The sequence below is a fragment of the Salmo salar genome, chromosome 17, assembly GCF_965601325.2.
Source record: "Salmo salar chromosome 17, fSalSal1, whole genome shotgun sequence".
NCBI classification, from domain to species: Eukaryota; Metazoa; Chordata; class Actinopteri; order Salmoniformes; family Salmonidae; genus Salmo; species Salmo salar.
In genome coordinates this window covers 74181070-74197517 of record NC_138307.1, presented here as the reverse complement: position 1 = coordinate 74197517, position 16448 = coordinate 74181070, and the positions used below count along the sequence as shown (strand labels likewise).

The 16448-nt window shown below is 42.6% G+C and overlaps 1 protein-coding gene across 3 annotated transcripts in view; it reads left to right on the top strand.

The window, feature by feature from the left end:
- LOC123728268 (GTPase IMAP family member 5) overlaps positions 1-16448 on the top strand; it is a 33056-nt gene that overhangs the window by 3786 nt on the left and 12822 nt on the right. Inside the window, exons 3-7 of one of the 3 annotated variants that reach the window (XM_045700144.2) lie at positions 9891-9937; positions 11262-11286; positions 11487-11528; positions 13237-13362; positions 15283-15366. In XM_045700144.2, the coding sequence (XP_045556100.1) occupies positions 9891-9937; positions 11262-11286; positions 11487-11528; positions 13237-13362; positions 15283-15320 (278 nt within the window). In that variant the 3' untranslated portion in view covers positions 15321-15366. The remainder of the gene's footprint in view (positions 1-9890; positions 9938-11261; positions 11287-11486; positions 11529-13236; positions 13363-15282; positions 15367-16448) is intronic. The other 2 variants (XM_045700141.2, XR_014381222.1) reach the window with 2 other exon arrangements.

Genomic DNA, 16448 nt, shown 5'->3' with positions numbered 1-16448 from the left:
AGAACGCAACATTGAAAATTCAGGTTGCAAAGCAGAAGAAACTCACTGAAATGGAGTCAAAGGTAAACGAGAATGACCGGTATAGTCGGAGATGGAATCTTCGAATTTATGGAATAGCAGAAAAATCTGACGAGAACATCAAAGCAAGAGTGAAGGACATTTGCAGGGCAATAGTCCTGGAGGAGGAGCGAAATGTTGTTGCAGGTTCTCTGGATGTAGTGCACGGCCTGAGTAGGCTGAGAGATGGGGAAAATAACCAGCCACCACGACCAGTGATCATGAGATTCATCTCCAGGACAGCGAGGGATATGACATGGAAAAGTGCAAAGAAAAATGACTTTAAAGAAGAACAACCTGAGGATCTGGCAGCATTTGACAAAGAAGCTCGGAATCGTCTGTGGCCGATGATTGAGAGAGCAAGTTAGGAAGGGAAAAGTGCATACTTTGCGGGAGCTAAGGCTTTTGTTAATGGAAGGTAAATTCAGGCTGACATCTAGCTTGTTGACTGCTGGACTTATCAAGTGAGTTGTGCAGGACTGAGTTTTATTTGCATCTGATAAAACTTTATATTTCTTGAGGAATGAGCATTGTTTGTGTGAGCCAAACTTTTTATATATATATATATATATATATTTATTTTTTTATGGCAGGGAAATTCGCACTGACACTTAATGTTAGCTTGATGGCTATTCGTTTTTACCAATCTATGGTACAATATTATTTGCAATTGTATATAAAAATACACTGCTCAAAAAAATAAAGGGAACTCTAAAATAACACATCCTAGATCTGAATGAATTAAATAATCTTATTAAATACTTTTTTCTTTACATAGTTGAATGTGCTGACAACAAAATCACACAAAAATAATCAATGGAAATCCAATTTATCAACCCATGGAGGTCTGGATTTGGAGTCACACTCAAAATTAAAGTGGAAAACCACACTACAGCCTGATCCAACTTTGATGTAATGTCCTTAAAACAAGTCAAAATGAGGCTCAGTAGTGTGTGTGGCCTCCACATGCCTGTATGACCTCCCTACAACGCCTGGGCATGCTCCTGATGAGGTGGCGGATGGTCTCCTGAGGGATCTCCTCCCAGACCTGGACTAAAGCATCCGCCAACTCCTGGACAGTCTGTGGTGCAACGTGGCGTTGGTGGATGGAGCGAGACATGATGTCCCAGATGTGCTCAATTGGATTCAGGTCTGGGGAACGGGCGGGCCAGTCCATAGCATCAATGCCTTCCTCTTGCAGGAACTGCTGACACACTCCAGCCACATGAGGTCTAGCATTGTCTTGCATTAGGAGGAACCCAGGGCCAACTGCACCAGCATGTGGTCTCACAAGGGGTCTGAGGATCTCATCTCGGTACCTAATGGCAGTCAGGCTGCACATGGAGGGCTGTGCGGCCCCCCAAAGAAATGCCACCCCACACCATGACTGACCCACCGCCAAACCGGTCATGCTGGAGGATGTTGCAGGCAGCAGAACGTTCTCCACGGCGTCTCCAGACTCTGTCACGTCTGTCACATGTGCTCAGTGTGAACCTGCTTTCATCTGTGAAGAGCACAGGGCGCCAGTGGCGATTTTGCCAATCTTGGTGTTCTCTGGCAAATGCCAAACGTCCTGCACGGTGTTGGGCTGTAAGCACAACCCCCACCTGTGGACGTCGGGCCCTCATACCACCCTCATGGAGTCTGTTTCTGACCGTTTGAGCAGACACATGCACATTTGTGGCCTGCTGGAGGTCATTTTGCAGGGCTCTGGCAGTGCTCCTCCTGCTCCTCCTTGCACAAAGGCGGAGGTAGCGGTCCTGCTGCTGGGTTCTTGCCCTCCTACGGCCTCCTCCACATCTCCTGATGTACTGGCCTGTCTCCTGGTAGCGCCTCCATGCTCTGGACACTACGCTGACAGACACAGCAAACCTTCTTGCCACAGCTCGCATTGATGTGCCATCCTGGATGAGCTGCACTACCTGAGCCACTTGTGTGGGTTTTAAGACTTGTCTCATGCTACCACTAGAGTGAAAGCACCGCCAGCATTCAAAAGTGACCAAAACATCAGCCAGGAAGCATAGGAACTGAGAAGTGGTCTGTGGTCCCCACCTGCAGAACCACTCCTTTATTGGGGGTGTCTTGCTAATTGCCTATAGTTTCCACCTGTTGTCTATTCCATTTCCACAACAGCATGTGAAATTTATTGTCAATCAGTGTTGCTTCCTAAGTGGACAGTTTGATTTCACAGAAGTGTGATTGACTTGGAGTTACATTGTGTTGTTTAAGTGTTTCCTTTATTTTTTTGAGCAGTATATATATATATATATATATATAATTTATATATAATTTAGGTCAACCACTTGCGTGGTGCAAAGGACTGTTTTTATTTGCAACTAGTAAGAACTTTTCTTTTTGTGAGAACCCGATTCATGTGAACGTATACAAGTTTAATATTCTTCACATAGTCACTGATAGTAAATGTCCATTTCTGTTTTTTCTATTAATACTTTTTAATATTTTGAAAAGGAAATGTTTATTTTTGTATTGTAAGGGTAAGAGTGCCGACTTTTATTTCATTCAAGAAACTCATGCCTGTTCCACAGATACTGCGTTCTGGAAGTGTCAATGGGGGAATGATATTTGGTTTTCATTTGGTACTAATCGGTCAGCAGGTGTCGATATTTTAAAAGGCAACTTTAAGGGTCATATATTGAGTCATGAAGCAGATAATACAGGGAGATGGATTATACTATTGGTAGATGTCAACCACTTTCAATTCATTGTTGTAAATACTTATGCTTCCAATAAGTCAGAGACATTGAGAGGAAAATAAGGAAAATGATGTCTACATTTCCATTGGCTAAAGTAATATGGGGTGGCGATTTTAATACAGTATTACATGATAATCTAGATAGATGGCCTCCTAAGGATAGCAATTCAGTTTGTGAGATAAGGAATATATGTCTAAGGTTAGGTGTTCTAGATATTTGGAGACATAAGAACCCAGATAAGATTATGTTTACATGGAGTACCAAAGATTTATCTATACAATCCCGTATTGATTTCTGGCTGATATCTGAAGATATGGCTGACAAGGTTGATACAGTCTCAATTGAACCATCGGTTTTAACAGACCACAAAGGGATCTCAATAAAGATAAATATGCATGGTTTGTCAACAAAAAAGTTTGTAAAGGTTACTGGAAAATGAACAAGACTTTACTAGAGAATGAAGTATTTAAGAAGGAAGTAGCAGAAATTATTGATAAATACTGGAATTGTGCCTGTGTTATGAATACATTTGGAAGTTACTGGGAGCTAATGAAATTTGATATAAGGCTTTTGGCTATTTCAATGGGGAAAGAAATTACTCGTGCCAAGAGAGAAAGAATATGACATCATAAAGGGAATAATGGATTATACTAAAAAAACTGATCTAACTAATCAGGAATTACTGGAGCTATCATCATTGCAAATGCAGTTAGACTGTATCTACAAGGAAAAGGGCGGGGGAGCGTTTGTAAGATCAAGACGAAAATGGATGGGAGAGAAAAATACAAAATATTTCTTTAATTTAGAAAAAAGGGCAGGCGAAAAGACTTCCATATGTAAATTAATGATTAATAATACTCCCAATGAAAATCTAAAAGAAATCTCTCAGCATGTTGCCCAGTTTTATCAGAATCTGTATACATCAGCCCAGCCAACTTCCAATATGGATATTTTCTTAGACAATGTAGCAACCATTGCTAAGAAGATAGATAATGATTTCAGGGATTTTTGTGATGATGAGTTATCTGAAATTGAGATAAAAGACTATTAAAAACCTTAAGGACAATTGGGTCCTCAATTCTAGCGTGTTATGGATTGTAATAATACAATAAAATATATATATAGCTTTTCCATGACGCCAGATCATGTCTGTGCTCATAGGGGCGTACCGCTGACTAGTTAAACTTTAGAGGGAATACAATTATCTCAAAATTAAAGGTTAACATCACATTACATCATTTCCCAAATAATTTAATCTTTACTCATTCATTTTATACAAGAATTAGATGCAAACCCCATAATTGAGACATTTACACATTCAGAGATATAGTTCTGTGTGTTTCGTGTCCTTCATGAGGTCACAAAATGAAACACACTCAACATAACTGTCCCTTAAGTGTCCACGGACCATTCCCACACTCTCAAAAGTGGACATATTGTTTAAAACTCCCACTTTGGGGATTTAGGAGTTTGGCCAAGTGAAATCCCTTGTTCACTCTGTGGTTACTCTCTCTGCATGGAAAGGGGGAGAGAGTTTCCGCCAGAAATTTACGACCTGAGATAACAGAACCTGGGTGTAGGAGAGAGTGAGAGAGGGGGAAGCCACGATCTACACCCAGAAAGGGCCATGTCATGACACTGCCCATTTTTTGCTCAGTTTTGCAGGCCTTCTCATACAGCTGCAACTGTATATGCATTCGTAAATCAAGACCTTTCTTGAGTTGGGCTCTGGGATGGTGCAGCTGAGAATCTGAGTCCATGGTTGTTGTGGGGGAAAGGGGTTGAGTGTGTATGAGTGTGTGTATGTGTGTGTATCCCACAACCGTTGCGAGGGAGTAAAAGATGTTAGGGACAATATAGGATGAATCACAATAATTGTTTGCTAAAATAACAATTGATTGCCATAATGTAATTTTGGTAATGTCGAGACTGGTGAGAGGTAAAAATCCTTTGCATAAACTGATCAAGGTAGATGGATTATGTTAAATATGTTATTGGACCATAAACAGATATAGCTTATTAACCTATACGGTCCAAATAATGATGATCCAAGCTTCTTTGAAAATACACTGCTCAAAAAAATAAAGGGAACACTTAAACAACACAATGTAACTCCAAGTCAATCACACTTCTGTGAAATCAAACTGTCCACTTAGGAAGCAACACTGATTGACAATAAATTTCACATGCTGTTGTGCAAATGGAATAGACAACAGGTGGAAATTATAGGCAATTAGCAAGACACCCCCAATAAAGGAGTGGTTCTGCAGGTGGTGACCACAGACCACTTCTCAGTTCCTATGCTTCCTGGCTGATGTTTTGGTCACTTTTGAATGCTGGCGGTGCTTTCACTCTAGTGGTAGCATGAGACGGAGTCTACAACCCACACAAGTGGCTCAGGTAGTGCAGCTCATCCAGGATGGCACATCAATGCGAGCTGTGGCAAGAAGGTTTGCTGTGTCTGTCAGCGTAGTGTCCAGAGCATGGAGGCGCTACCAGGAGACAGGCCAGTACATCAGGAGACGTGGAGGAGGCCGTAGGAGGGCAACAACCCAGCAGCAGGACCGCTACCTCCGCCTTTGTGCAAGGAGGAGCAGGAGGAGCACTGCCAGAGCCCTGCAAAATGACCTCCAGCAGGCCACAAATGTGCATGTGTCTGCTCAAACGGTCAGAAACAGACTCCATGAGGGTGGTATGAGGGCCCGACCATCCACAGGTGGGGGTTGTGCTTACAGCCCAACACCGTGCAGGACGTTTGGCATTTGCCAGAGAACACCAAGATTGGCAAATTCGCCACTGGCGCCCTGTGCTCTTCAACAGATGAAAGCAGGTTCACACTGAGCACATGTGACAGACGTGACAGAGTCTGGAGACGCCGTAGAGAACGTTCTGCTGCCTGCAACATCCTCCAGCATGACCGGTTTGGCGGTGGGTCAGTCATGGTGTGGGGTGGCATTTTTTTGGGGGGCCGCACAGCCCTCCATGTGCTCGCCAGAGGTAGCCTGACTGCCATTAGGTACCGAGATGAGATCCTCAGACCCCTTGTGAGACCATATGCTGGTGCGGTTGGCCCTGGGTTCCTCCTAATGCAAGACAATGCTAGACCTCATGTGGCTGGAGTGTGTCAGCAGTTCCTGCAAGAGGAAGGCATTGATGCTATGGACTGGCCCGTTCCCCATTCCCCAGACCTGAATCCAATTGAGCATATCTGGGACATCATGTCTCGCTCCATCCACCAACGCCACGTTGCACCACAGACTGTCCAGGAGTTGGCGGATGCTTTAGTCCAGGTCTGGGAGGAGATCCCTCAGGAGACCATCCGCCACCTCATCAGGAGCATGCCCAGGCGTTGTAGGGAGGTCATACAGGCACGTGGAGGCCACACACACTACTGAGCCTCATTTTGACTTGTTTTAAGGACATTACATCAAAGTTGGATCAGCCTGTATTGTGGTTTTCCACTTTAATTTTGAGTGTGACTCCAAATCCAGACCTCCATGGGTTGATACATTGGATTTCCATTGATTATTTTTGTGTGATTTTGTTGTCAGCACATTCAACTATGTAAAGAAAAAAAGTATTTAATAAGATTATTTCATTCATTCAGATCTAGGATGTGTTATTTTAGTGTACATTAGAGTCTCTAGTTTGAGAAACAGACGCTTCACAAGTCCTCAACTGGCAGCTTCATTAAATAGTACCTGCAAAACACCAGTCTCAACGTTAACAGTGAAGAGGCAACTCCGGGATGCTGGCCTTCTAGGACTTCAAGACACCTGCTGGGAAGTCTTAACTGGTTAGGACAGCTCATGAGGTGTCCTAAATATGTCGAATAGGTGTGAATCTTATGACTAGAGAGGCTTCATGCATAGCTTAACCAATTTGAGATCTGAGACGTTTTGTGGGGGATACAGCCCTAGTTCTTGCGCGAATGGGTGGGAGGGGAGTAAGACAATAATCCAGCGCTGAGCAGACAGGTGGGGTATGAAAAGCTGCAGGACAGGGATGAAGAAATCAGTCCCGCGAGACACAGATCTCTAAATCAGAGTTAGATTATTAGTTGAATCCCCAAAAAGATTTGGGGTCCGTTTGGTTTCATATTGCCAAATGTCAATGAACTACAATGACTAAAGAAAACCACAAGTTCATGCAAGGAATTTGTGGTCGGACAAAAATGCTCACTTTACTTCCATCTACAGTGGTTCGTCTTTTAAATGTTGCAGCGTACTGCGGCACAGCTTGCATGGTGCCAAAGAATTCTATGGCACGTTATTTAACCTCTTGGGGCTAGGTGGGACGCTAGCGTGCCACCCGTGGTGCACTCCATCAACAGCAGGTGCATTTCAAGAGCGGCAAATTTGAATCCAAATAAATGTCAAAATTCAAATTTTTCAAAAATACAACTATGTTACACCATTTGAAAGATAAACATCTCCTTAATCTAACCACGTTTTACGATTTCAAAAAGGTTTTACGGCGAAAGCATAAATTTAGAGTATGTTAGGACAGTACATTTACAAGAGTTGTGTGTAATGTTTTGTCAAGTCAAAGACAGGGTCACCAAAACCATAAAACCAGCTAAAATGATACACTAACCTTGAACAATCTCCATCAGATGACACTCCTAGGACATTATGTTAGACAATGCATGCATTTTTAGTTCTATCAAGTTGATATTTATATCCAAAAACAGCGTTTTACTATGGCATTGATGTTGAGGAAATCGTTTCCCTCCAATAACCGGCAGTCAAGTCAGCGTCACAAATTAAATAATTAAAATTAGAAAACATTGGTAAAATATTATATTGTCATTTAAAGAATTATAGATTTACATCTTTTGAACGCAATCAACTTGCCAGATTTAAAAATAACCTTACTGGGAAATCACACTTTGCAATAATCTGAGCACTGTGCCCAGAAAAATACGCGTTGCGATACAGACTAGACGTCATGTTGGGGAGATCTAAAATCGAAAATACTATGTAAATAATCCATTACCTTTGATTCTCTTCATCAGATGTCACTTCCAGGTATCACAGGTCCATAACGAATGTAGTTTTGTTCAAAAAAGCTCATCATTTATGTCCAAAAATCTCCGTCTCGTTAGCACATGATGTAAGCCAGCCGGACTTCTCGTCATGAACGAGGGGAAAAAATATATTTCCGTTCGTTCAAACATGTCAAACGTTGTATAGCATAAATCATTAGGGCCTTTTTTAACCAGAACATGAATAATATTCAAGGTGGACGAATGCATAGTCTTTTATAACGTATTGGAACGAGGGTACCCAACATGAAGTAGCGCGCCAGGTGTCTAATGGGACATCACCGTTCCATGGCTCTTGTTCGGTCAGATCTCCCTCCAGAAGACTCAAAACACTTTGTAAAGGCTGGTGACATCTAGTGGAAGCAATAGGAAGTGCCAAAATATTCCTAAACCCCTGTGTTTTTCAATGGGATAGGTTTAAAGTCAATACAACACATCAGGTATCCACTTCCTGTCAGAAAATGTCTCAGGGTTTTGCCTGCCAAATGAGTTCTGTTATACTCACAGACACCATTCAAACAGTTTTGGAAACTTTAGAGTGTTTTCTATCCATATATAATAAGTATATGCATATTCTAGTTACTGGGTAGGATTAGTAACCAGATTAAATCGGGTACATTTTTTTTATCCAGACGTGCAAATGCTGCCCCCTAGACCCAACAGGTTAAGTGCCAACCACTGATACCATTAATGCTATTTAGTGCTGGTTTGACCACCAGAGGGCATCTTTGAGAAGCATTTGATAGCCTTCAATAGTGGCTGTACTAGAGAATTTAAAACCTTTTTTTGTAAGAACATAGTATATGGGACTGATTTTAAGAAATGTTGCTGAATTACTTTGAATCATATTAGGGTGTTTCTATTCCAAGAAGTCCTAACGGAAACAAAGAGGGTTTTTCATTTGGAAAATATGGTGCTGTACAACGTGACGGTCGGGAGAAGGCTACAGTACTGGGCTATTTAGCGAAAGAATCCCCGTGTAGTGCGGGCACGCAGGAGACCGGGGTTCAATTCCCCGACGAGGAGGAAGGAGTAGGCTGTCCTTGTAAATAACAATTTGTTCTTAACTGACTTGCCTAGTTAAATAAAGGTTACACTAAGAACATAACATTTATACACCCTAATTGTATAATTGTAGTCTAACCAATACCATAACGGAGATTCAGTGAGAAAAAATAAATCTCATTGATTTATCAAGACCAGTCCCCATGCTTGTCTCAGAGCAGCGCGAAACGGTGCTAAAATAGTTGTAGGCTATTGCTTCTAACTTGAGTATGCTCTTTAAATAAATAAGACCGCCACCACCTTTAACAGCACATTACTCAACACTAGTGAGACTCATGTCGCCTACGGTAGGCCTACAGTATATCGAAAAATATGACGTGACTCTCCACCAGTAATTACATATAGAGGATTGGAGGATTCCAAATTAAAACCAAAAGCTGCCTCGTGGGTCTCCTGGTGGTGGTCGGCACGGGTATCAACCCTGCATCTTTATTTGGTCCGTTTGGTTTCATGTCGCCAAATGTCATTTAACTACAATGACTAAAGAAAACCACGTGTTCATGCAAGGAATTTGTGATTGGACAAAAATGCTCACTTTACATCCATCTATGATCATCATGGAGCAACACTTGTGTGTCTTCCAACAACATGAAAGAGGAAACAATGCAATAGGCTCTGTAATAACTGTGTGCATTGAATAGTGGAGACTGGAGCGGCTGTCTCATCATGGGTTGGTTGTCACAGTACTTATCACAATAGAAGGTGCTGTTGTAATTTTCAGATTCAAATGTGTGACTTCTTTGCAAGAGGTCATCCCCCTGGTATATTCATGTCAGCATCTCAAAACATTGAGGTGAGGGAAATGTGTTTTTATAAGAAGTGATGGTAAAAAAAATATATGTTTTAATTATGGTAGTAGGCTATCATGAACAATTATGTTAGTTGAAAAGAGCTTAATTTCAAACTTATTTCTGAGTTGCTAGGTCTAGCCATGTGGAAATTAGCATCATAGTCAGTCTGTATGTGTCAAAGGTTTAATTACTAAACTTATTTCTTCCCCTTAACAGGTTCAAAGACCCCGGGCCTGACCAAAAGAGACACCAGAAAGCCAGAGGTAAGCACAAACTTGTATAATGTTTAATGTTTATAATGTTTATTTTAAATGGAAATGGGCAAAAAAGTGTGATGGGTCCGCACTCCTTGTTTCTTTAAAGAAAAGCATTTTTTTTGTCCATTAAAATAACATCAAATTGATCAGAAATACAGTGTAGACATTGTTAATGTTGTAAATGACTATCGTAGCTGGAAACGGCTAATTTTTAATGGAATATCTACATAGGCGTACAGAGGCCCATTATCAGCAACCATCACTCCTGTGTTCCAATTGCACATTGTGTTAGCTAATCCAAGTTTATAATTTTAAAAGGCTAATTGATCATTAGAAAACCATTTTGCAGTTATGTTAGCACAGCTGAAAACTGTTGTTCTGATTAAAGAAGCAATAAAACTGGCCTTCTTTAGACTAGTTGAGTATCTGGAGCATCAGCATTTGTGGGTTCGATTACAGGCTCAAAATGGCCAGAAACAAAGACCTTTCTTCAGAAACTCGTCACTCTATTCTTGTTCTGAGAAATGAAGGCTATTCTATGCAAGAAATTGCCAAGAAACTGAAGATCTCGTACAACGCTGTGTACTCCTCCCTTCACAGAACAGCGCAAACTGCCTCTAACCAGAATAGAAAGAGGAGTGGGAGGCCCCGGTGCACAACTGAGCAAGAGGACAAGTACATTAGAGTGTCTAGTTTGAGAAACAGATGCCTCACAAGTCCTCAACTGGCAGCTTCATTAAATAGTACCTGCAAAACACCAGTCTGAACGTCAACAGTGAAGAGGCAACTCCGGGATGCTGGCCTTCTAGACAGAGTTGCAAAGAAAAAGCCATATCTCAGACTGGCCAATAAAAATAAAAGATTAAGGTGGGCAAAAGAACACAGACACTGGATAGAGGAACTCTGCCTAGAAGGCCAGCACTGTTGACGTTGAGACTGGTGTTTCCATCTGGATTTGTATGCAACAAAAGTTCAACTTTCACCTTCTGCTAATATTTCTGTCAAGCCGTCTATGCATACAGTTTGATGCATACGTTCGGTAAATCCAACGTATGCACCACCTCTCGACCGCACTGCAACTGCCTCTGCAACGCAATGCTGCAAGGCAAATGCAGCTTTTCGTTGGAAATTAATGTAATTCTGGTGTACCAAAATGCAATGACGCTCTCGGTGTCATCGAAGCGTTAGGTGTCCGCTCGCTTGGGTAGGCTCAACATTATATCAATTTATGAGATATCTTGCCACAAAGGACATCAGGCTCGGTTGTCCATAAATGTTTTCATTTTAAATGAAAATATGACTTTAAAATAGTATTTTTACTTCTCTTTAGAAGGAAGATGATCTGCCTTGCACAGGTAAGTTCAAAATGACTTTGTGTCGTTGAAGTGGAAATTAGCAGAAAAGGGTGATCAACTGAATGTTCTAGGCTACTCAATGCGTTGTTATTGGTGCTGATGAATATTTAATCAAAAAGCATTAGTTTAGAATAGTAGTATGTAACTGGTACTATAGATTTCTCAAGGCTTACATGTGTTTTCTGACACACTGGTTTTAGATCCAACGCCAGAAGAAGCTGAGACGTGTGACCCTGACCCTAGTAAGTTGTAACTAACTAGTTGTACAGTACAGTATAATGTATAGATGTCTCAAGCCTTGTCATATGTTCTAATGTTTAGGTTTACCTCTAGGGGCCATACTTGTGAACATAAGCAATTATTTAAAGCTAAATTGGTTCTCCACCTTAAAATCAGCCACTGAAAAGCATCAATTTACTTGCATGTGACAGAACGCTAAATTGTAGATGGTTCCATCAGATAACATAGCACACGCAGTGGCGACCCATCATTCAGGGCAGAGCCCCACCTGTTTTGATCCCCAACTGTTTAGCCCAAAAATATTGTGAATGTTATTTTGGCATTAATTTGGGTCACATGTCAGTTTGCAAACAATGTCAAAAATACAAATCATTGAGTTAATAAACCTGCATACAAACACGTTCTCTTTTTTGCTTTCTTGAGTAAGGCAGCTTCAAAATGCAGTTGTTTCAGCCCAGCTCAGTGCTTTAGGTGGTGGTGCTACAGCCACTGGAAAATACGGAGCATAGGGGTTGGTAATGTTCTCTAGTTGTGCTGTGATGGCTCAGTGTTCTGTCACTCATCGGGACACTATGTCACCGCAAAAGCTATGGGGAGATCTCAAAAATTCAAGCCCCTTGGGTGCTGCCATAGAGTTGCATTAGAAGTGCCCATCAAAGAATGCTCAAGGTCATTGGCCATAGATAAAATGATGTAAAATCACGTTATGTCTACCGTAGCTTTGATTGGACTGAGCAGTTATCATCATGAATCACATTGACAATCATCATGAATCACATCGACAATCTACTGGCAAATCTTTTTCAACTCTTGTAATATGATGAGAAATTATAGATAAAACGTGTCAGTGCTCATTGGCCATTGGACATAAACATTACACAACAAGTTGGAAATGGCAAACTCAACAATGAGTGGTTTTAAAGGAATCAGTGGCTATCTGCAAGCGTTGCAAAGCAATCACTAGCCTGCTATTCAGTGGAGTGGGTGTGTGGTCCAAGTCTGGGTTTAAAGGGTCTCTTTTCCAAGATTTAAAGGATAAATATTCAACACCATGGGCCAGAAAAGGTTGAATACATTGGCCATGCTGTCAATCCAGCATGACTTCTGTTGCTGTCACGTCCTGACCATAGAAGCTTTTATTTTCTATGGTAGAGTAGGTCAGGGCGTGACGGGGTTGTGTCTAGTTTAGATTTTCTATGTTGTCATGTTCTTGTTTCTGTATTTCTATGTTGTTGTTTTTTGGGATGATCTCCAATTAGAGGCAGCTGGTCATCGTTGTCTCTAATTGGAGATCATACTTAAGTAGTTGTTTTTCCCACCTGGGTTTGTGGGAGATTGTATTTTGAGTTAGTGTATGTTGCACCTCTTCGTCACGGTTTGTTATTTTGTTTAGTAGTTTATTTGTATGTCTTGCATAGTTTCACAGTTTAATAAAGAAAATGTGGAATGATACACACGCTGCGCTTTGGTCCCATTCATCTTCAGACAGCCGTGACACTTGCGTTCAAAACAACTGGAAACTCGGAACTGGGAATTCTCAGACTTCAGTGAGTTCAAGACAACTGGGAACTCTTGGGGGGAAAAAATAGCTCCAACTGGGAAAATACGTTTTGAAGGGTGATCCAATTCCAAGTCAGGAACTCTGGCCTCTTTCTAGAGCTCCGACCTGAAGATCACTGATGTCATGATTCTACCTTGTTTTTTTCTGAGTTCCCAGTTGTCTTGAAAGCACCATAAATCCAGAGAATGCCAGACTGATGACAAAGTTTGATGACAAAACGTGCCCACAAGGACCGCCGCGCCACCTTCCTGTTCAATTGAGCACAGCACAACAAGGTGAGTCCAAAAATGATTTGTATGCTGCTGCATAAATGATGCAATATGCCAGGGAGATATGTATATTGTAGCTAAGAAAGTAATACTAAGTGTATGTTGTATAGTAAGCTGATAGTAGCCAATATGCCTCACCCTAATAATTTGGTCCCTTTCCCCCCTCATAACTTAACCTACTGTTCTGACTTGGTGGTGCACATGTAGCCTATTTTAGAGAAATGTAATCGAATATTGTAAGAGCTTTCATTCTCTGCTTATAAACCCCTTTTATTTATCCTATTGTTTTTGTTATATTAATGTGTTAACATACTGAATTGCAATTGGTTGCACTCTACCGTCATATCATACTGCGCTATGATTGGTTAAGACCAATCCAGGTCATGAGGTCATATTCAGTGGATCCTGGCCGGAGACACATGAACATGCCAGTTATAGCTAGCTAATAAAGAGCTGCGTTTTATAAAGATCCTGTCGTACTGCATTGGATTATTTTGTACATCTGAACATCAAATCAAATGGCAATACATGGTGTCAGAGTAAAAGGACTAAAAGATGGATTTTGCTGGAGTTCCTTCACCTCGAATGGACTGTTGGTCTACAAACGCACCCGATGCATGGCGTAAGTTCAACAGTATGGGGAGCTGATGTTCATGGATCCTCTGAAGGAAAGATGAGAGGACAAGTGCAGCTTCCTGCTCTTGTGGATAGGTGAAATATGGAGAGACATTTACAACATATGGACGCTTTCCAAGGCTGAATCAAAATGACTGAAAACATACTACGATCGTTTTGAATTATATGTTGTGCCAAAGACCAATACAATTTTCGCTAGGTACAAATTCCATGAGAAATTAAGGGGAGCTAGCGAATCATTTGAACAGTTTGTGACTGAGCTGCGTCTGCTTGTGAAAGACTGTGATTATGCAAACAAGGATGAGATGGTTAGGGGCCGTATTGTATTTGGAATACACTCACCGCGAGTGAGAAACTTTTGAATGTTGAGTCTGAGCTAACGCTGGACAAAGCTATCGACATAGCCAAATCACGCAACCTAGCACAAGCTCAGATGAAAACCATTTTGGGGGCGGCAGCATGAGTGCATCACGTGAACAAGCAGTCAGGCAGATATCTGTTTATTGATTCAGTTTCACAGAATAGTCAGATATCAGAGAGAGCAAGCCTTTGCTGACATTGAGATAGGAACACAAGGCACAGAGCTAAAGTTCAAACTAGACAATGGTGCAAAAGTAAACATTATTCCTCTGAATAAGTACAACAGCTTGGCGTCTGCGTGCGAGCTACAGCCCGCCACGCGCAGACTGACTGGTTATGGTGGTGAACAGCTCCCAGTAAAAGGCACATGCACTTTCAAATGCAAATACAAACAAAGTGACATTGTTGACACTCGAGCACCTGCAGTGCTAGGTCTTAAAGCATGTTTAGACATGGACCTCATAAAGCTAGTTTTATCAGTGACAGATCCCGTAGAGACAGAGAATGTCATGGAGGGGTTTACTGATGTTTTTACAGGAATAGGACTATTCCCATGAGAATGTACCATTCATCTTGACCCGGACGGAACCCCTGTGGTCTACCCACCGCCCGTCTGATGAAAGAGTTGGAGAGCATGGAGCAATCTGACATTGTCACCAAGGTTACAGAACTGACAGATTGGGTCAATGCGTTAGTGGGGGTGGAGAAACCACGCACAGGCAAGCTCAGAGTATGCCTCGACCCAAGATACTTGAACAAGGCTATCAAATGCCCCCATTATCCCTTACCTATCACGGTTCAAGCTAAGAACCAGATGTAGACATAGTAGGCAGAGAGGGGTAGTCCAAACGGCATCACCAGGTACTCATAGCGCCAGCTAGCCGTGTTAAAGGCTGTCTTCCACTCGTTTCCTTCCCGTATCCAAACCAGATGGTCGGCGTTCCGAAGGTCCAACTAGGAGAACATGACCGCCCCCTGGAGAGGCTCGGAAGCCGAGGAGATGATATGTAGCAGGTAATATTTTTTTAACAGTAATGTCATTAAAACCCAGGTAGTTGATACATGGATGCAGGGTCTTGTCCTTCTTCTCCACAAAGAAGAACCCTGCGCTGGCGGGAGAGGCAGGTGGATGCATAATCCCTGCAGCGAGAAAGTCCTCAATGTAACCTTCCATCACTTTGGTCTCTGGACCCGACAGGGAATAAAGTCGACCCCCGAGGCGGTGCAGTGCCCGGGAGAAAGTCGATAGCACAGTCGTAGGGATGTGGCGGTGGCAGAGTTGAAAACCTCCCGTACGTTCTGGTACTCCGTGGGAACAGCGGAGAGATCCGAGGCTTTACCCAAGCCCGCAGGGAGACGTCCTGGGGCAGGCTGCGCCAACCTCAAACATTGTGCATGGCAAAACTCCAAACCCATGATGGAACCCATAGCCCAGTCAATAAGGGGGTTGTGCCTCTGGAGCCATGAAAACCCAAAAACCATGGGTACATTAGGAGACTCCAGGAACAGAAACTGCACAGACTCACTGTGGTTGCCTGACACTCGCAGGTTGATATGAACCGTATTGTGGGAGACTCTGCCAATGGAGCGCCCATCCAGCGCTCTGACGTCCATCGGGATGGAAAGGGGTTGAGTGGAGATACCCAGCTCCGACACCAGGGTAGTGTCCATAAAGCTCTCGTCGGCCCCAGAGTCAATGAGCACCTGGATGGTTTTGGACTGGTCTCCACAGAATCTAGCCCTGCCCAGTTGCATGGGCTCCATACGAGGTGAGTCGACAGCCCTCAGTGATTTCCGAGGGAACTTAGGTGACACCGGATTCTCTCGGAAATGTAGACTTCGGGATTTCCGTGATTCCTCGGGGGCGAGGTGGAATTTGTGGACGGCAACAGGGAACAGACCCCAATTCCCTCCTACGTTCTGGTAGCCACCCATCGATCCAGATGGTCAATGCTATGAGGGGGGTTGAGGTCCATGGGTAGCTCCCGGACTGCGAGCTCATCTTTAATCACCTCCGATAATCCGTGAAGGAACCTGTCAAAAAGGGCTTCCGGGTTCCAGGCACTCTCATCCGCCAACGTGCGAAAATCCACCGC